The sequence below is a fragment of the Carlito syrichta genome, unplaced genomic scaffold (assembly GCF_000164805.1).
Source record: "Carlito syrichta isolate Samal-C Ts95f unplaced genomic scaffold, Tarsius_syrichta-2.0.1 Scaffold82655, whole genome shotgun sequence".
Classification (NCBI taxonomy): Eukaryota; Metazoa; Chordata; class Mammalia; order Primates; family Tarsiidae; genus Carlito; species Carlito syrichta.
The window spans coordinates 114401-136678 of record NW_007026751.1 but is presented as its reverse complement, the minus strand read 5'-3'; the positions used below and the strand labels follow the sequence as shown (position 1 = coordinate 136678).

The window sequence follows — 22278 nt, the reverse complement described above, 5'->3', positions numbered from 1 at the left end:
CATGCCTCAGTTTTCCTCCATAAAATGGGGATAATAACAGGACTACACCACAGGTTTGCTGTGAGGATTAAATGGGTAAAGTACTCAGAATTTGAATTGGCACTACAGTAAACACTATATACTTGTCTGCTACTATAATTATTTAAAAATAATTCTTTTTCCTTCCTGCTATACAAAAGCAATCTCAACTCATATCCTAGAAACACACTTTTATGGGGTTATATGACCCCGTTTCTCCTGTTTGCCTACTTCCTCCCTAGCTACTCCTTTACCACTGACCACTGGTGCTCCTAGGGGCTGATCTCACCCACCCACTTGAACTTCAGTGACTTTTTTCATCCAGGGAAACAAGAATAGTCACTGGGGGTGAGGCTGGGTGAACAGGGAGAGTTGGGCATGGGGGTCATGGTGTTTTTGGTCAAAAGTTGCTGAACACTCAGCATGGTGTGGGCAGGTGTGCTCATAAATCACCCATCATGAAATGGGCAAATGCATCGAAAGACCTACAAAAAAATTCACTAAAGCAGAACACAACCTCTCACAACAATGCTAGCTGGTACAATGATGCCGATGGGCACTTACCTAGTGGGGGAAGCCTGTACTACAAGGGGCCCGCCCTCCAAATGATAATTCTGGTTTTTCGGGGGTCCCCTCTTGTACATTCATACATAAAGATTTTTTAGTACTTTATAAAGGAGAAAAATACATGCTGCAAACTCTGTTTTTCAAAGTGAAAAGTTAAAAACAAATGTATTTGTTGGTTTGTCACTTACAAATCAAGATTTTACGTAGTTTTGTTTGTCCTGTTTTCTGAAGTCCAAATGTCTTCAATTGGTAACAAAACTACCTATGCATTCTGTACTTGATTGTACTGATATATTTATAGTAAATAAAAGGCTTTTAATTCCATACACACTTTTAAAAATTATTTAATTTCTTATATTTTACATTTCATATTACATATCACATCTTTTATGTTAAAATTTTTTTAAAGAAAACATTATGCTCTGGAGATAGTACTAACGCAGGATAGCTTAAGGATGGGAACTAGCTGGCAAGGGGTCATTTCCCCCAAGAAATCTGATGCTCTGCCTTCCTTGCTAGATGGTAGGCTTGAGAACAGGGCTGGTATCTGGCCACTGCTGAATCCCCAGCACCACATAGCATTTGGCACAGAGCAAGTGCTCAAGAGATACTACCGAATCATTCAGTTAAAAGCAAAAATTTGGCTTTCTCAAGCACTTTCACAGTGTACTTCATGAAGCCGCCAACAAAGCCATTTGGTCTGGGCAAGCAGGCTGTGCATTGCCCAACTCTAGGGTTTGGAGACAGGCCACCTCTACATATACCAGGGCTTGACAAGTGTTTACTGTAAAGGGTTGTCGTGACAGGAAAGCAGTCATAGATACTACATAAACAGGAGTGGCTGTGTTCCAATGGCACTTTATTTACAAAAACAGGTGGTGGGCAAGTTTTGGCCCACAGGCCTTAGAGTTTGTCAACCTCTGACATAAATGATGTTGTGATTAGTATCCCTTGAAGTTGTGCCTCGAGATTGGCTTTGGGTAATTCAAACCTTTCCAAGTGCTTCTGAACCATGAACAAAGATTTGACAACCCTGCCATAATAAGTGAGTCGCAACTATCTAGCCACAGACTACAAAGGGAATTCTCTTTGAGGCCTGAGGCTAGATGCATAGTGCTTCTCAATGTGCTGTGTTTGTGTACTTTGGATTTGAAAGTTGAACATGACAAGACAATAAGTAATATCTTACCTGGAGACTGTGTGTGCATCATAGAGGGAGACTGATTAACTGTGCTGTGATAAGATGTAGGGGGTGAAGTAAGAGGATAAGCGCCTGATGTTCCTGGCTGCTTAGGAAATGGCTGAAAAGAAGAAAATAAAATGTTGGTAAAATGGCTGACTGTAGACAGTATAAGAGTGTGGCTTTCCATAGTTATAGCCACAATGGTAACATTAACACACTTCACTGGTTACCAAATAGGAAATGTGAGGTATGAAAGTACACAAAATATACATTAACAACACAAGTCTTTGAAAACTCCTTGACTTTCAGCTGGGAACAGTGACTCACGCCTATAATCCCAGCATTTTGGGAGGCCAAGTCGGATCACCTGAGGCCAGGAGTTTGAAGTCAGCCTGCAACACAGGGAGAAGACCATCTCTACTAAATAAATTAGCTGGATGTGGTGGCTCACACCTGTAGTCTCAGCTACTCTGGAAGCTGAGGTAGGAGGATTGCTTAAACCCAGGAGTTGAAGGTTGCAGTGAGCTATGATTGTGCCACTGCATACTAGCATGAGCAACAGAGCATACTAACCTGAGCCACTGCATACTAGCCTGGGCAACAGAGCACCCTGTCTCAAAAAATAATAATCATACAAAAAACTCTGACTTTCAAAATGATTTTTAAAATAGCAACACTCTCATTCCTGACACTGCAACATTCATTGCTTTCTATCCCCTAAGATTTTTTTTGTTCATTTTATTTACCATGTCACTCACTTATCTCTATTATTTATCTACCATTTCATTGATTGTAAGATATTTTCCCCCCCACATTTTAACATCTCTGAAATCAGTGTGTGTCTTTCAATTTATGGCATGTTCATTTATTTAACTGACAGCAAAAAATAGTGCATTTTATATGTGGTGGAGTTTAGAGTCACTGAAATATGGTAGTTCAACCTGACCTCTACTCTCCTTATCTCCATCTCTAGTAATAAAAAAACAAGGACAATCTAATTACCTTTCTAGTCTAGTTTTTAAATTGAGGTATGAATCACATATAGTAAAGTACAGAAATTTTAAATATATAGTTTAATTTTTTTAATGTAAATACCACAGAGATCAAAATACAGAAGAACATTACCAGAACCCCAGAGGCCACCCTTATACACTTTCCAAGTCTTTATCACATCCCCACAGGTAAGCACTAGTCTGATGTCCATCACGCAAACTTAGTTTTTGCATTTCATTTGAATACTGAATGCACTCTTTATAGTGTCTGGTTTCTTTTGTTCAATGTTATCTCAGTGAAATTCATCCAGGGTAGTGCCACACAGCAATAGTTTGGTTTTTTTAAATTTTTTATTTCTATGAAGTACTCCACTGAATGAATATAACTGAATTATTTGTTCATTCTACTGTGCTGGATATTTGGGTTGTTTACTGGGTAACTTTCTGGGTAACTAATGTTGCTATAAACACTCGTGTTTCCTGATGCATTTCTGTTGCATATATACCTAAGAGTAGAAATGTTAAATCACAGGTATGCATAGTGTTCATCCTCAGCACTCTGGAATATTGCTCAACACCATTGCAAGATAGTTGTACCATTTTACACATCTAGTAGTAAATGAGAGCGTGTCAGTTGCTCCTAATAACAAATGTTAGAGAAAATTATCAATTTTTTCTTAAAGTCATTTTTGTGAATGTGGAGTGCTAATTCACTGTGGTTTTAGTTTGTATTTCTCATGCCAAATGACGTTTTGATGTTTGAGTATCTTTTCTGTGCCGGCCATTTGGACATCCCATTTTGTAAAATGCATTGAATCTTTTACCCATTTTTAAAGCTACATTGTCTTTTTTCCCCTTATTGTTTCTTCCTACGCTATTCTAAAAAAAATTATAGAATTTAGACTCTCTAATACACAAGCTACAAAACCATATATTCGCCTGTGCTGTTTATCCAATAATGTAGGATGTACCTTTCAGAGATGTAATCCATACTGACATATTATTAAAACTATAGTATTCCTAAGCTTTTATATTTTCTTCCTTTCTCATGAACTAAAACTGTGCATTACAAAATATGAAAAGTGGCCGGGCACAGTGGCTCAAGCCTGTAATTCCAGCACTTTGGGAGGCGGAGGTGAGAGGATTGCCTGATCCCACATGTTCAAGACCAGCCTGGGCAACTTGGTGAGACCTTGTCTCTACAATAAATAAAAAAAAATTAGCTGAGCATGATAGCGCACACCTGTAGTTCCAGCTACTTGGAAAGCTGAGATGGAAGGATTGCCTAAGCCCAGCGGATTGACGCTGGGGTGGCTATGAGCATTCCACTGCACCCTAGCCTGGGCAATAGAGTGAGACTCCAACTCCAAAAAAAAAGAAAGAAAAGAAAAGCCACCTGCTTACATCAAGTAAAAATGTACATAAATCCCTTTATGAACATTGTTTTCCTCACAACTGTCTTATACGGGAGATTAATAGTTCACAAATAAGGGTACAGCATAGACATCTGGTGAAAAGAAAATAACTGAAAACTTAAATGTTCAATAAAATGATGATCCTTAAGAGTCTCTAATGCCGGGCAACCCCTTCAACTGTGGGAGCTTTTCTGTCCTCTGAATAAATCCTGCTTTCTCGGGGGAAAAAAAAAAAAGAGTACCTAAAGCCAAAGCTATTGACTAAAGACATTTAGCCATAGCATAGGAATATTCTTTCAAAATCATTCTGACTGGTATTAAATGTCAAATGTTGAACTTTAAAAATAAACAAAAAAGCTCTACTTATACATTGAATATAGAGCAAGAAAAAGCAAAAAATTTCTAAAGTTTTCACAAAGTGACAAATGACTAACGTTTCTAGAATATTCTAATTTTTCTCCCATCTACCTACTTCTAATCCTCCTGACACAGCCTGTAACTATTTTCCTAGTTTAAAATTTCATGTCAGTATGAAATGTTACTAGTAAATAGACCTCTTGGCAAAATCAGAATATCTAATAAACTATCACCGTAGGCTCTGTGTCAGATCACGATTTTTTTTTTTTCAGGGACAAAAATTATTGTACAGGGGCCAATGAACAACTCATCTAGGGAGGGGGAGAGAATAATAGACCACATTCTTCCTCCACTCCTATAACATTGGCCCTGTTATGGCCATAGTCACTAGCCAGCCCGTATCAATTACTTCTATCCCCTAAAAGACATGGCTCATCTCCTGCTCCATGTCAGGTACAAGAAAGCCCTATAATGCAAGAAAGTGGCTTCCACCAAGTAAAAAAATCTGCTCTGGCATCTGCTGGGCCAAGGCACATTTCTCCCACAATGGTCCAGCATTCTCAAAGGGCTAGTACTTCACTTGCGTCAACGTCTATCACAAGAGCCCCACACCTTGGCTACATGGGGTTTTACTGAGCTTTCTTGCATCTTCAGGAAGGTCAAGAAGGGAAATAATGAGAAGGCAAGAAATGCTAAATAGCTTCCAGGGACAATGTACCTTCTACAACACCCTCCTTCAGGTAAGAATGTAGTACTCTGTCAAAGAGGTAAGTACTGGAAAGCTGCAGTTACTAAGTAGCCAGACCAGAAGCTAGGCAGTAAAACAAGCTAGGTGAATTCTCTGCACAATGCTGGTTCCAAGCAATGCTGTTTCATGAAAGCTTCTAGGTGAGTAGCAGGGAGCTATTTTGCAAACCATATCTAAAGGATATACCAAAGAGCCTTCCTTACCTATGGAATGCATGCTGACATACAACTAAAACTGGAGCCACTAAAGACTCCAGCTCAGAGTCCACAGCCACAACAAGTAATTTCCAGGCTACAGAGTAACACAGGACTGAAGAAGGACTTAAGGATAACTCCTTACCCTCTGTTTTAGGAGGGTAAAAGAACAAAGGCTGGCCTAAAGGTCTGCTCAACTCTCACAAATGAGAAGGTGACAGGATAGTACTGAAAGCTCTTAAGATTCTATAATGTGGCTTATCCAAATAGTGTGAGGACAGAATCCTGAAAATATGTATACCTGTTCTCTGCAGGAGTCTCTGCTGAACATCAACTAGACATTTAGTTCACGTGCTCTACTGTAATAACAACTGTCTTTCAAGACATGGTGAGGACACTCGCAAAGATTTCCTCATACTCTGCAGATGATGTTTCCATCCTAGGAATCACGTAAACATCATTCTAGGTGCATGATCTGAGAGTCAAAGGTTAATGCTATTTCTGATATTATACACTTCCCAGTACTCATTTAATTCTGTAACACTTTTATCACAAAGATTTCCTGGGCATCTCAGGCCCACCAAAGACTCCCTAACTTTCAACAAAAAAGCTCTGACACCTATAGAACCTGTGAGGTTACAGAACTATGATACTGTTTGGAATTTTGGCTAGACATTACCTGTTGCTGGGGTGGTGGCTGGAGTTGTGATATTAACGAATCCATCATATCTCCTCCTATAGGAGAAGGAGGATTATCATCCTCATTTACAGACCTCCTTCGAGCATCCTGATTGCTATCAACAAACATATTCAGGAATGTCTACGGATATAAACAGGTAAAACTTAGATTATTTTACTTAATGTTAATAAAACATTTTTAATCATTTAGAATATTTAAACAGAAACTAACACATTATGTCCATCCCTGAAAATGATTAGGACAACCTAAAAGAGATACTGCTAATTTTGAAGGAAGGAAGGAATTGAGGAAAATGGTTAATAACAATAAAAACACCATCCAAGTATAAAAATCCTACCAACTGAGAAGTATTGTGTGAGCAAAACACTGAAGAAACAAGTACACCCTAGCACCTCTTACTACCAGGTCAAAATATGTTGTTAACTTCTGACCCAGAAATGAGGGGCAGGGAAAACAAAATGTTCTGTGTTGACTATAACTTTAAGGGCTTGGAAAACTTCCCATTTAGTGAGAGCTCTCACTTTTTAAGCTAGAAATATGACAGAAAAACCAAGTAGGAAACTAACCAACTTTTCCCTTTTTATATTATATGATTTAATCTTGAATCATTCAGAGTGGGAAAGCCTTGTTTTATAAAATATGTCATAAGCTGGGCTCAGTGGCTCAGCCTGTAATCCCGCGCTTTTGGGAGGCTGAGGTGAGTGGATTGCCTGAGCCCGCGGGTTTGAGACCCGCCTGGGCAGCGAGACCTTATCTCTACAATAAAATAAAAAAATCAGCTGGGCGTGGTAGCGCATGCCTGTAATTCCAGCTACTCAGAAGGCTGAGGCGGAAGGATCGCCAGAGCCCAGCAGGCGAGGCTCCGGGCCACCACACTCCAGTCTGGGCGACCCAGTGAGACTCCAACTCAAAAAAAAAAAAAAAAAGTCATCAAAAAATTGAGCAAGGCTACCAGAGTTTGTTTCAAGCACAGATTCTCTTTCTTTTAATACTCCACACCTTCCCAGTCTTCAAAAATATGTATAAGCTTATCAAAATCACTAGAGCTAATAAAGTATATAGTCTACTTTTAATTAAAAATGATGGGCCAGGTGTGGCGGCTCACGCCTATAATACCAGCACTTTGGGAGGCGAGAGTGAGAGGATTGCCTGAGCCCACGTGTTCGAGACCAGCCTGGGCTATGTGGTGAGACCTCATCTCTAAAATAAATTTTTAAAAAGTAGCCGGGCATGATGAAACGTGACTGTAGTTCCAGCTACTTGGAAAGCTGAGTCAGAAGGATTGCCTGAACCCAGCAGGTGGAGGCTGCGGTGGCTGGGAGCGTGCCACTGCTCTCCAGCCTCCGGCCTCCAGCCTGAGTGACAGAGTGAGACTCCAACTGAAGGAAGAAAAAAAAAGATGATGGGTTAACAACATACATTTCATCATATCCCAATACCCTATTAAAACTACTGGGGGAAAATGTGAAGCAATAAGACACAAAGACAAAAAGAAGAGGAGAAAAAACAGCAACACATTCTGAAGACTGCAAAGTAGATGGCTGTATGGCAACTGCACCAGCCAGTGTAAGAGAGCTGTGTCCTAAGCAAGCCACAGGGAAAGCCAAGAAGCAAAGTTATCTCATCCAGATTCCTAAGATACTTTGAAACAGGCAGCATTAGGTACCTTTGAAAATGAGGATGAAAGTGAAACTAAAAACAGAAGAACTGGGTGAAACTCCCAGATCTTCTGCCACTCTGAACTTGGTTGATCTCTTCCACTCTGGAGGAGGATCTCTCAATTGGGGGACCCCAGGATCAACCGAGAGAAGGAACACCATATTAAGAAATGGAGATTAAAGTCTACCTACTGAAAACTGAGAATACTAGCTTTCTTCTCTCATCTCTCCCCTTCTCTCATCACATCCCCCAAATTGGGGGCCAGATGCATATTGTCTATGCAGAACACTTGGAGACTCTTCTCATGGTACTCATACCAGTCCAACAAAAAGACCTAAAGCTACTGACATTAGGAGTTTCCCAAAGAAATGGCTCAAAAAGATCATTCTGCAATGAAGACTATGGTCAAAAAGTCTTAACTTTAATTAAGAGCAGAGAGTAATTAAGAATCACTTAATATTTGAAGAAAGACACTAACATGAAAGAGATCAACAATGCCCTAAAGTAAAGTGAATAAAACAGAGGTTATATATGAAAAAAGGAGGTAAGAGAAGATAACATAGCCATACAAAAATAGAATGTTGTACAATAAACACTGAGAAACAACAACAAAGCTTTTGGAATTTTTAAAAAGATGATCAAGAAAAAAATCTTGGCAGAAATGAAAAAGTAGAAAGACTGAAGTTAAAAAATGTTTTCTCAAGCCGGGCTCGATGGCTCAGCCTATAATCCCGTGCCTTTGGGAGGCTGAGGTGAGTGGATTGCCTAAGCCCGCGGGTTCGAGGCCCGCCTGGGCAGCGAGATCTCATCTCTACAATAAATCAAAAAATCAGCTGGGCTTGGTAGCGCATGCCTGTAATTCTGGCTATTTGGAAGGCTGAGGTGGAAGGATCGCCAGAGCCCAGCGGGTCGAGGCTGCGGTGGTCGGGAGCGGCCACTGCACTCCAGTCTGGGCAACAGAGTGAGACTCCAACTCAAAAAAAAAAAATGTTTTCTCCCAGAAACAAAGAGACAAAAAAACAGGATATGAGAAAATTAGCGGACAAGAAAACTGGCGGACAGGATGCCCAATATCAGAGCAGTAGGAGCACTCGAAAAAAGCTAACAGATAAAATAAAGGAGAGAAATCAAAAACTAATACAAGGAAATTTCCCAAAATAAAAGGATATATATGAGGGGGGAATGCAAAAAAATCAGAATTCTCTTTTGGAGGGTGGGCACCTTGTAGTACAGGCTTCCCCGCTAGGTAAGTGTTCTAGGACTCCATCAGCATCAATGTACTAGCTAGAGAGGCTGCGTTTGGCTTTGGTGAATTTTTTTTGTTTGGAGGTTGTTGTCACCCAATCTCACCCCAAGCAACATTTTTTTGTTTCCTCCATAAAAAAAGCCCTCAAAGGAAAATGGTTTGTCCATATGGAAGAGGTAAAACCAAAAACAGCAGAACCACTAAAAGGCATCAAAACCGATGAGTTCAAAAACTGTTTTGAGTTGTAGAAAAAGTATCTCAACAGGTGTATGGCATGAAACAGACTACTTTGAAAGCAACTGAAATTTAAACATGTAAGAATAAATATACAATCTTTAATAAATAAATTCCGAGGTTTTTTTGGTCCTCCTCATATATACATTTTCAGATTGAAGTAGCCCACTTAAGTTACATAAGGTCCAAGAATTAGAACAACATTAAAAATCTCAATAGTCACAATGGAAGCTAAAAGACAACAAAGTAATGGCTTCAAAATTTTTACAGAAAATGATTGTAACCTAGAATTTTATACCTAGACACTTTCAATTGGATATGGGTAAAAAGAAAAGTAGCTTTCAGACATGCAAGGTCTCAAATTAATCTCCCATATACCTTCTCCCAGGAAACTACTGTCAGAGGTATTCTACCAAAACAATGAAGAAAGAAACATGAAGTCCAAGCCACAAGGCATACAACACAATAGAGGAGTAAAGGAAATTTCCCTTCATTCTTCTGCAAATTCCTGAGTCAAAACTGCCAAAGGTCTGAAGCACTAGCAGTCCAAATTGGAGCATGTTGGAGGACTATGGAAGAGATTTTTTTCAAGATGAAGCTAATAAGGTTTCTGGTATGTTTGAATGCACCAAGAGTAACATAACTAAGAGAGAGTTTAAAGTTAATTAGTGATAAGTACAGAGAAACCTAAGTCAAACAAAAAGCCAATTAAAATTCCCAGGAAAATAAAATGTTGAGCAAGAAAGGAAAAGTAACCATAGTAAGCTTGGTGAAGCAGTGTTTACATATTCATAATAATGCAAACACTGAAAAATGATCTTATCAAAATTGCTGTGTAACCATATTACAAAGATAAGAAGAAAGAAGGTGTTTATGTACTAGGAGCAGCCTAGAAGGGTGAAAGCACACATAAAAAAGAATTTAGAAGGAATTAAATCTTCATCTTCTATTGTGAGAATTGGATAATGCCCTCAACCAAAAAGTCAACAAATAGCAATGTAAGCACGCTACTTAGAGATAAAAATATAAATACCAAGAGCATCAGCTATGTAAGAGTTGAAAACAGTGGCATCTAGGGAGCAGGAATATGGCAAGAGTGAATAGCAGGAGACTATTTTTCAAAACAAGCCTCTAGGAACTAGCTGACTCTAAACTATAAATACATATAACTGAGCTATCACACCAGATTCTCTGGGGATTTGACCCAGGACTTTACATTTTAAAAAAGCATCACAGTTAAACTGATAACCAAACAATTTCTATAATCAATGATAATAACTATTTTCAACGTTCCTCAAAATTCCAAATAGTCACCATTGCTTTGTTAAACTCTGATGTGTCCATATGGCTCTTTGAGCTATGGCCGCCATGTTTCCTAGCTTTGGCCCCCTCCGTTACCTTGGGGAGGTGAATCTCTTTTCTCTAATCTACTTTCTAAAATGGTTTTGATCTTCTTTCTTTTTACAGAAAAAAATTGGCTTCTTTGCATACTTTTGGTTTGTTACCAAAATGTACAGTATGATGAAAGTTGACTGAAGAAGCCCAGTATGTCCAGTTAAAACAGAAACAAATTCAATTCTTCACCAACAAAGAAAAAAAACAATTCCAAATAGCAAATACAACTCTCTTCACTATCTTCACCTTACTTAACAAAGAGTAAGAAAATAAAAGACTTTTAGCCAGGTTCGGTGGCTCAGCCTGTAATCCTGTGCTTTGGGAGGCTGAGGTGAGTAGATTGCCTGAGCCCGCGGGTTCGAGACCCGCCTGGACAACTTGGCGAGACCTCATCTCTACAACAAATCAAAAAATCAGCCGGGCGTAGTAGCGTGTGCCAAGTAGTAGTTCCAACTACTTGAAAGGCTGAGGCAGAAGGATAGCTGGAGCCCAGCAGGTCGAGGCAGCAGTGGCCGGGAGCAGCCACTGCACTCCAGTCTGGGTGACAGAGTGAGACTCCAACTCAAAAAATAAATAAATAAATAAAATAAAAGACTTTTAATCATCTCATACACATAGGCAGAGCACTTTATCAGAACTTCTAAGCTTCTTCAGAATAAAGTTGCAAAGATGATAAAACAAGTTTTCTACTTATCACATTTAAACAGGAATTTGCTGCTTTTCCCCATTATTTCTCCCTCAAATTGTTTTAGAGATCATTTTATGTTTATTCATACTATAACACTAAAATCTGTTACCTTTAGTCCTGGTGCAGGATAAAAACCTTCAACTAATTTGCTGTTATCAAAAAGACTATAGGCACCATCCCGTATTGCCACAACACCTCGACTCCGGCAGTATATATCAATGCAATACATGTTCCTGAAGGCCAGTCTGATGTGGGTGGACGACTGAGGCAGAATGGAGAAGCACTGGTAGGCAGTATTGGTTCTCTGGGTCAGACCCAACATTGGCACAGTGGGGAGTTTGTTGATGGCATTTAATGGAGCCTGAGTATCAAACAGTACCTATAAAAACAATCACAATGAGAGCAGCCAATTTCTGCACAAATGTTAAAACCTCGGAATTTTCAGTATGTAAGTGTCATAGATGAGACAATGTCCTTCTGGCCCATTCTATAAAACTCCCCCTGAAGAGAATGCAAACTAGATCAGTGTTCATACTGCATTAAAAAATTCTCAAAGAAGCATTCAAGATATAAAAGAAAGTCACCAGCCTTAGTCACTAAAGACAAATAAGTCCCCATGATGTTTTGCGGAGTTTTGTAGGAGACACTAACACTAAGTCTTATTTTTGAACAGAAAATAAATTCAATTACCTGTAATAATTGAACCACATTTGGTGTTTTGTTGAACATTTCTTGAAGCTGATGGAGAATGGTATTGTGGCAGTTACTGCAACCTGAGTTTGGACCAACAGTTCCCAAAGAAATGTGAAATTTCTGATGGATCGAATTCCACTGGATACTAATCTAAATCAAAGAGATTACATGTTTCAGATTGAGAAAGTAGCAAATTTAAGTAGAAGAAAAACATGTTAAAAATAAGGTGAGGCCGGGCTCGATGGCTCAGCCTGTAATCCTAGCACTTTGGGAGGCCGAGGCGAGTGGAGGGCCTGAGCCCGCAGGTTCGAGACCCGTTCGGGCAACTTGGTGAGACCTCTGTCTTTACAATAAATCAAAAATTAGCCAGGCGTGGCAGTGCGCGCCTGTAGTTTCGGCTCCTTGGGAGGATCGCCGGAGCCCAACAGGGCAAGGCTGCAGTGGCCGGGAGCGTGCCACTACACTCCAGCCCGGGCACCACAGTGAGATTCCAACTCCAAAAAAAAAAAAAAGTGAAATGATAAAAACCTATGTAAGATTTTTTTTTGTGAAACAATAAAATAAGACTAGAGTCGGGCTCAATGGCTCAGCCTGTAATTCCACGCTTTGGGAGGCTGAGGTGAGTGGACTGCCTGAGCCCGCGGGTTCGAGACCCGCCTGGACAACTTGGCGAGACCTCATCTCTACAATAAATCAAAAAATTAGCCGGGCGTGGTAGCGTGCGCCTGTAGTTCCAGCTAGTTGGAAGTCTGAGGCAGAAGGATCGCTGGAGCCCAGTAGGTCGAGGCTGCGGTGGCCGGGAGCGTGCCACTGCACTCCAGTCTGGGTGACAGAGTGAGACTCCAACTCAAAAATAAAAATAAATAAATAAATAAAAATAAGAGTGGATTCAAACTTCAGATGTGCTATTAATATGGACCAGTACATTCCCTGAGCATGTATGTGTTAGCCCTCTTCTACTAAATAAAATAGAAAGAGAAGGTACTAAAGACAATTTTTAAATTAAATTTTGACAATTATCATTAGTGTTTCTTTTTTTTCATTTTTCTCTTGAACTGAAGAAAAGTCACATTCTTGCTACCATCAACTAAAGAACACTGTCATAAAGGGGAAGGAAGTCACCCTCAACACAGATTTGGTTAATGATTTTTAAACACTCAAGTAATTTCTACATTACTTGATGTAGAAGAGTCTAGAGTGAAGCCAGTTGGCTGCATTTTTATACTAAAAATTCTAGGGCTTTATATATGGAGTGTGGAAAAAATAAGAAACTGTAGATTACAGGGAATACCTTCAAGATTAAGAAAATATCAAATACTGCTAACATTCATGTGACCAAAAGTAAAAACATACCATACTGTTCATAACCATTCATACATAATCTTCCTTACAAAAATCATGTTGCCAAGCAGATCTGGAATCATTGAAGAGAAAAATACACATGCCAAAAGTGCATTACCATGCCCAAAACTCCTCAAGATCATATACCTCATCAGAGGGTATTACTTTTATTTTCAGTTTTAAAGAGGTAAGCATTATAGTATATTTATAGCCACATAGCATTTAAAATTTAACATTTTATCCCTGATTTTTACACCTGAGCCCTGACTTAGGTACATTTCATGTTTTGTTTTGTTTTTTTAATTCGTGGTTTTTAAAAGGTTTATATGAGAGGATCTTCACCATTTTAATTCAGACTTACTGAGCTTCCCTTGGTGGTTCCATAACACAGGATAAGTTTTCGGTAATTATAAACACGGACTTCTGAGAAAATATTTAGATGAGCAGGTATGTCTAAACAGAAAGGAAGAAAAAAGGAGATTAATATTATACACGCAAAACTTTAAAATATAAATTTAAATAAGAGGGCATCTTGGCAATATTATATGCATAGATGGGGCTCTAAGTAAGTAATTTAGTTTAAAAAAAAAAAGCAACAGCATAAGTAAATAGCATATTTTTATTTCTAAATAAAAGGGCCAGGGCAGGGGGTGAGACATAATGAAGCAGTCTAGCACAGTGGTTAGATTCCAGTTCCAGCTCTGCCACTTACTAGCTATGGGACTGTCAGCAAAGTTCTCAGTCTCTATGACTTGTTTTCTTTTATAAAATAAAAAATAATACCTACCCCACATGGTGACTATGAAGATGAAATGAATTAACACAAGCAAACTGTTTACTACAGCACAAAGTAAACAAGTACTATTATTGCAACATGGTATACCTGTGTGTAAAAATTTGTTAAAAAAAGAAATTTAACAGTAGTTACCTCTGGGGGAAAGAAAATTCAGAAGTACAGCAAATGAAAATTAAGTGTCCCTTTCACCTTAGACACTGAGTCTAAGTGCATGGTTTACTTCTTTAGTTTAAAAAAAAAAAAGAGACTGGGGTTTTTTTCATATTATTTAAAAGGAAAAGGATCACATGTACCTGGTAGAGAACGTGCAAATTCCAACACACACTCATATAAACGTGCAATGCTATTCCAGTCATTAAGAAACATTTCAACCACTTTTCTACCACCAACAGGCTCAGACAACAGATTTTCATATGTCAGGTAAACATGCCGGGATGGTCCTACAGGATTAAAAAAGAAGATTAACAGTAATAATACTAAAAAAAACCCAGAAATATGCAAAGAAAAAATGTGTAAAACATCTCACCTTGCTCCCTGGTAGAAGTGCCATTAAGTGGACAATTTGCAAACACTAACTCTGCCACCCATGTGCGGTTATTTCTACCTTGTAATCGGAAAGTGCAATCGAGAAGAGAGCGGTCCAGAGCCTTTTGGGTTTCCTCATTCACACCCTTACAGGGAGGAATTCTGGTGATGAAAGATAGCATATGAAGTGTACTTTACACAGACAAAGCACAATGTACACAATGATGGGCAGGGTATGATAGAGCTTCATTTCAAAACTCTACTTCTAGATACCTTCTGCTGAGGAAGAAAGCAATTCACAATTTAATAGTATTTAACCCATTTCCATTCACACCAACATGAATTCAAACTCTCACTTTGTTCATAATCTTGTTATTAAAAAAAGAACACAAATCTGCAGAACGAAAATCAAGAATACTGGTTTTCTGCAAAATCTATCTAGAATATCTGAAAGAAAAAGCTAAGGGAAACAACATACTTATAAAACAACTCTTTGAAGACAATAGTATCATACAAAGAAAGGGCTCTGGTGTCAGAGACATGCATTCTGACTCTGACTCGGCCACATTTAACCTCTTTGCATTTCAGTTTCCCAACTATAAAACAGAATCAAAGAATTACCTTCTGGGTCATTAGTGGGGGAAAAAAGTGCTTATGGTGGATGATACAGTGGGTATTCATATATGTTTTTGTTTTAAAGAGAATGGGTTTCACTTGGGATCAAGGGATTCTCCAACCTGAGTAACTAGAATTACAGGCAGGCGTCACCATGCCTGGTCCCATAAGTATTAACCCATTGCACTCCAATGCCCCTTCTCAGGGGACATAGAGTTTGCTGGTGATTACACAGGACAAACTTATGCCAGCGCTAATTTTTCAAAATTTTATGTTTTATTGACGTTTTCCATTTAAACCACACACAAAAAAGCAAATATAGAGATGAATTACATTCTGATACATACATTTAACAAAATACCAAGCCAGGCACAGTGGCTCATGTCTGTAATCCTAGCACTTTGGGAGGCGGAGGCGAGAGAATTGCCTGAGTTCAAGGGCTTGAGACCAGCCTGGGCAACTTGGCAAGGCCTCATCTCTACAAAAAAATTTTTTAAATTAGCCAAATGTGGTGGCGCACACCTAAAGTTCCAGCTACTTGAGAAGCTGAGGCAGGATTCCCTGAGCCCAACAAGTTGAAGCTGCAGTGGCCGTGAGCATGGCACTACACTCCAGCATGGGTGATACAGTGAGACTCCAACTCAAAAAACAAAAAAAATCATTTGGCATTACATAGAAAGAAAATGTCCTTCTGTGTTATCTTCATACAACAGACTGGACGATAAATCACATACTATTAATGTGGGAGGAAGAAAACAAGACTGCATTGTCTATTTGAAAAGAAAAACACCAGGTGGAAGACATCAGACAAATTACTACTGTACAGCATTTATGAACAAACCTGCAATGCATGTTGGTGATTGTTTCACATATTAGAAATATATGAGATTTTGATTTTTTTGTCATAAATAAGTTCAATATCCAAAATTCCATTATGAGTCAAGTATCATTACAATAAAATAACTGGTTCAAATGCTTTACTATTTAGTATGAAGTGATTCGTTTTTCACTATTTCGCAAAGTGCAGTCAAGTTGCTGGTAGACAATCCATGAGATGTCTCTGAGTGCAAAGGGTTAACTCATCTTGGACACATCTTGGTCACTGATTGAACTGCCACGATAAAATTCCAGGTTCATTATCTCTCCTTCACAGCCTCCTCCTCTGTAGAAGTAAATCTTACTTTGGGATGGAGACTTATATGTATTTACTCATTAACACGCATATTGTCAAATGTGTATTACATATGCAAGGGGAATGTAGTATCTCTGGTATCTTAAAAATACCTCCCTATCCACTTTCCTTTTACAGCTTTACAAACTATCACATTTGTCATAAAACATTATGAGGTAATATAATTTAGTTGTTAATGAGTTCTTTCAGTAATGGATAAAATAATCAGATAGCATATTATTTAACTACACATTAACCCTTATCTCACAGGGAAGATGGTTCTCAGATTTGATATGATAGTCTATAACAAGGCAAAAAAATCAATAAATTGGAAATATGAAATCTTGGTACAGACTTCTTATTCAGAATATAACACCAAGAACAGGGTTTCTCAACGTGGCAATATTGGCATTTTGGGCTGGATAATTCTTTGCTGTGGAGAGCTGTCCTGTGCAGCCCTGGCTTCTACCTACTAGATGGTAGCAGTGCCTCCTAGCCCCTCTTAACGATAATCAAAAATATTTCCAGATAGTGCCAAACATGCCTTGCAGGGCAAAACTGCCCTGGGATTGAGAACCACTGACCTAGAGTAAACTACTTAAGAGAGCAAAAAAGAGACAGATATTGCACGTGGTAAAAAGTAAAAATTTATAGGAAGGAAGAAAGCTATAAAGGTTGCATAAAAATCGAATTAATGCAGTACTGAAATTTACTCAATCAATTAAAACTTCTATCCCAGCTCCTCTTCAAAATACCGTTTTTAAAATTTTCAAAAGTTTGCCGGGCATGGTGGTTCATGCCTATGATCCCAGCACTTTAGGAGGCCAAGGCTAGAGCACTGTCTGAGCCCACAGGTTCGAGACCAGCCTGGGCAACTTGGCGAGACCTCATCTCTACCAATATATCAAAAAAAAAAATTTGCCAGGCATGATAGCGCGCGCCTGTAGTTCCAGCTACTAGGAAGGCTGAGCGGAAGGATCCCCTGAGCCCAGCCAGTCGAGGCTGTAGTGGCCGTGAGCGTGACACTGCAATCCAGCCTGGGTGACAGAGTGAGACTCCGACTCCAAATAAATAAATAAATTTTTCAAAAGTTAATCTTTCACACTACATGCTTCTTATCACTACCAGAAAGATGTCCTCCAAGTAATTTCTGGGCAGTTAGTCTAGAAACTGCTTACACTGCCCCTCTGTTCTTTAACTTGACAAGTACACTGAGGACTTGCCTGCCCCTTTCCCCTCACAGCACAACCCTCCCCATAGGAGTTATAAAGCAGCCAATTCAGATAGATTTTCACATCTCGAGTTTGAAAATATAAAAGTAGTAAACAATCTTCCTTCCAAATAAAGTTCGTTTTTCATGAAATCTATCTAGGTACCAAATGAAAGTACAGAAGTCAGCATGTCTTCGAATGAGAACTAAGGCAAATATAAGCCTCTTTTCAATGTATGCTCTCAGGGACAGCAAGACCCTGGAAGTACATTCTATGTCACTTTCTTAATTTGTGACACAGATATAATTGGCTCTACTTCACGGAACTTGAAAAATATTTACTTGCTTTTAAGGTTATGAATGTAAGAAAGAATCAAAATAAACTTTAATTCTAACTTTAATCCTAGCAGCATGATCATTCCCCAAAAGAAAACTGAGAGGAATGTTACACTTAAAATACTGCAAAATACTATTCTGTTGGCCTCAAATTTTTAGATAAAGTTAATTCATTTTCTGGAAAATGGATTAAATAACTTTATCTAAAAATGTCTACCAATTCAAAATTTTTCAATCTACACAGTCACTCCTGATTTTTCTCCTGTATTTCTGAATACTGAACAAAGTGAAAAGCTAGGCTATGGTCTTGTAGGCAGATGTAGGTCAGTTTTGTTGTGAAGGTTTTTTCCTTTTGAGTTAGAGTCTCACTCTGTTGCACAGGCTGGAGTGCAGTGGCACGCTCACAGCCACCGCAGCCTTGACCTGCTGGGCTCAGGCGATTGATTCTTCCGCCTCAGCCTTCCAAGTAGCTGGAACTACAGGTGCATGGCCCCACGACCGGCTAATTTTTTGATTTATTGTAGAGATGAGGTCTCGCTAAGTTGCTCGGGTTGGTTTCAAACTCATGAGCTCAGGCAACCCTCTAACCTTGGCCTCCCAACCAAAGTGCTGGGATTATAGGTGTGAACCACCACATGGCCTGAGGGATTTTACAAACATCATTAAATACATTATGGTTCCACAGTGCAAAAGCAGGCAGGTCACTTAAAGTGCTAGTAAAAGAAGTACACACGTGCCTACAAGGAAAGTGAAGAGGGTTTTTATAAAGGCTCTACATGTATATGTAGAAGAACAAGCTGAGTCACACAACTTGCAAAAAAGAGCTGTGCCTGTACATTATCAGCATAAGCTATAGAAGGCAATGAAACACAACGGAGGAGATGAGAAAGCCTGGTGGCTGTGGCCAAGGACCTGTTCCACTTCCCGCTACTGTAATGTGAGTTCAGTAGAAGGTGCAAAGTTTGCTCAAGAGCCAAAACCAGACACCATAAGCATGCTGCTCTTGACTCGTGTCCCAAGCCTCATTTGTGTCACAGGATCAAGGCTCTTTTGAATCTGCACAAGCAACAGGTCCATGAGCCATAGCAATTGAAGATTACTATGATGTATCTAATATCATGATTTCAGAGATGCATAAAGGAAATCTGCTCAGTAGATTTTCAAGGAGAAAAAGTTGAACAAGAGCAGAAAGCATTTTTGGCAAAGGGAAGGAAAATGTGCCAATTTTAAGGCTTTGAACAGAACAATTCATATTCCTTTTCAATATTAATATATCTAGGAACAAAAGCTTGAAAGGAGAGTTTCTGAAGATTAAATGCATTGAGTGCAATTACATACAATTAAATACAAATTAGACCTATGCAGGATTTTTATTTAATAAAATCATGTTGAGATTTTTATTTTTATTATTTACCTTTCCTTCATTTCTATACCCATACCCACTCCCATAATGGATAGCACTTACTGTACGAACAGATATCTTTAACTTATCAATTTCTATATATTTCCCTTTAAGTTTTAATTAGAGAAAACAAAAACTGGGATTAAAGACTTTCTTTAAAAGTATTATAAAATGCCAGGTTCGGTGGCTCAGCCTGTAATCCCGCGCCTTTGGGAAGCTGAGGTGAGTGGATTGTCTGAGCCCGCGGGTTCGAGACCCACCTGGGCAGCAAGACCTCATCTCTACAATAAAATCAAAAAATGAGCCGGGCGTGGTAGCGCGTGCCTGTAATTCCGGCTACTCGGAAGGCTGAGGCGGAAGGATCGCCGGAGTCCAGCAGGTCGAGGCTGCGGTGGCCGGAAGCGGCCACTGCACTCCAGACTGGGCGACAGAGTGAGACTCCAACTCAAAATAAATAAACAAACAAACAAACAAACAAATAAATAAAAGTACTGTAAAATGAAAGTAAAAAATATGGAGTCTTCCTTCCTAGGTAGGGCTCCTAAGAGTTCTCTTGAGTTCAAGAAGAAAGGAGACTCTCAAATTTCTCTTGTAAAAATACTGAGAACAAGATATTTTAAAAATCTTGCAAACCATGAAAAGTACAACTAAGGAAATAGAACACAAACGCTAACATCACCGACTAATCTGCAGGTGCCAAGAAGAGTAAAAAGAAAAAATCCCAATGTTTTAGGCAAAACAATTCATTTTAGGCAAAACAATTCAAAACCAACAACTAAAAGTATTGCATTTTCCTACTGATTTCTATTATAAAGACCAGTTCTCTCTCTCTCTCTTAAAATGTTTTGTTAAGATAGTCAGAAGAACTATTCTAGATCTTCAATTTGTTAGTATCTAAAGTGAACACCAACGATTCATGGGCTACTTGCACACTATTTGCTAGCCCTTTCCATCTTCCACAGAAACAGATTCCCATGTAACAAATATTAAAGCCACATTGCTCAAATTACAGAGCTGCTGTCTTGGCATACAGAGGAATTCAATAAATAAAAATTGCTTACATAATTTATATTGTTAAGCAACATCTGAGAAACAATAAAATGCCCACTGCCCCACAAAAAACCTGTCTTCTGGACCAAAAAGGTTGATCTTGTAGATGGTACTACTCTAGCCTTACAAGGCCATACCGATCACTTTGTAAAGCACATGTACCACATTTGCTTTACGTCTAAGCATCTGTTGCCTCCCTGCTCTCTGTCCACTGAAAACCAAGCCCTTTGCCCATCTCCTTTTTTCACCCATTTTTAAAACCTTGGCAAAATGCACATAACACAAAATTTACTATCTTAGCCATTTTTAAGTGTACAGTTCAGTGGCATTAAATACATTCACAATGTTGTGCAACCATCACCACTATCCATCTCCAGAATTCTTTTTGTTCCCATCTCCTTTGATGTACTTTCCTGGAAATCTAATTTACTACTACAGCTCAATTACTATCACCATAACGATGACTTGCTCTACTTCTCCTGCCCAAACCTGTTACCTGAGCTTCAGACACATCTCTGCCTGCCTAAAGGCTGTTAGTCATCTTAAATTTAGTAGTCTTTTGAAACTCACATCTTCTATGTCCCTTACCTTAAAAACCACCACCACCATCCATCATTTGCCCAAGACAAAACTAAGAATCGTCTCATCTTTGCTACCTTCCCCGCCCCTTCTCACCTCTAACACCAACCTAATCACAACCCTTGAATATTTTATCTCCTAAGTCATGTGGAACCTACCCTAGTCCAAGCTACCAACAAATCTAGCATGAACCATTTCAGCAACTAGTTTAGCGACTTCAGTCTTGCTCCCTCCAGTTTATTCTCCATATTGCTAACAGGCTGAGTTTTCAAAAATATCTGTCTAATGAAGTCAGTTTCTACTTAAAATCATCTGGTATCTTCTTAGTGCCATTAGGATAAAGTCTAAAGTACTTAAGGACACTTACAAAAGAGCTGGTCCTTCATGTTTAATTTCCAGCCTCATCTCTCTTACCTTCTACCATGCTGAGCTCCTTTCGGCTCCAGGATGCCAAGCTCTTTCTTCCCTCCAAGCCTTCACATCAGCAATTATCCCTTTTGGTTAGGATCTCCCACTCCCTCCCACCCCCCTTTCTCCTGGCTAATTCTCACTTTTCCTTCAGTCTAAGTACAACTGATACTTTCTCAGGGATATCCTTCCTGATTTCTGAACTAGCCCACATGCTCCCGCTATATGAACTCTTAGTATCCTGAAGGGCCCTATCAGAAATCAAGCCTGACATAATTACATTCAATAAATATCTGCTGAATGAATGAAAAAAATACAGAAGAAAGACATCCTAAAATACCGATTGACGCTGGATTGCCATTCCACAAATTAAAGGAAATCTCCCTCAAGACCTTAATAATTCTAAGCAGAAAACCATGACACTCACAGGTCCTGAACTCTCCTTTAGGCTGTCTCCTGAAGGAGAGAAACAGCTTTGGCAGTATGACTGCAACATGTGGCACCAAGAGAGACACACAAAAGGGGCTTACTTTAATAAGCGAATTGCATGGCTGAAGCCATCACCTTCCACTTGCACTCCTTGATGTGGAATCTCTAGATTGGACAACTGGAAAGATAAAAACACAATTATATCAGACTTCCCATTTTACAAAGGAAACAACCTTTTCTAAGTACTACAGTCTCTATTCTCATGGCATCTGTTCTAGGGCCACTCTTTTTTTTTTTTTTTTGAGTTGGAGTCTCACTCTGTTGCCC

At 39.1% G+C, this 22278-nt stretch overlaps 1 protein-coding gene across 1 annotated transcript in view; it reads right to left on the bottom strand.

The window, feature by feature from the left end:
* MED14 (mediator complex subunit 14) overlaps positions 1-22278 on the bottom strand; it is an 87745-nt gene that overhangs the window by 19989 nt on the left and 45478 nt on the right. Inside the window, exons 16-23 of the mRNA XM_008055938.2 lie at positions 22053-22129; positions 14753-14913; positions 14520-14666; positions 13792-13883; positions 12087-12239; positions 11506-11775; positions 6154-6294; positions 1775-1886 (exon numbers count right to left, since the gene is read on the bottom strand). Of these exons, the coding sequence (XP_008054129.2) occupies positions 1775-1886; positions 6154-6294; positions 11506-11775; positions 12087-12239; positions 13792-13883; positions 14520-14666; positions 14753-14913; positions 22053-22129 (1153 nt within the window). The remainder of the gene's footprint in view (positions 1-1774; positions 1887-6153; positions 6295-11505; positions 11776-12086; positions 12240-13791; positions 13884-14519; positions 14667-14752; positions 14914-22052; positions 22130-22278) is intronic.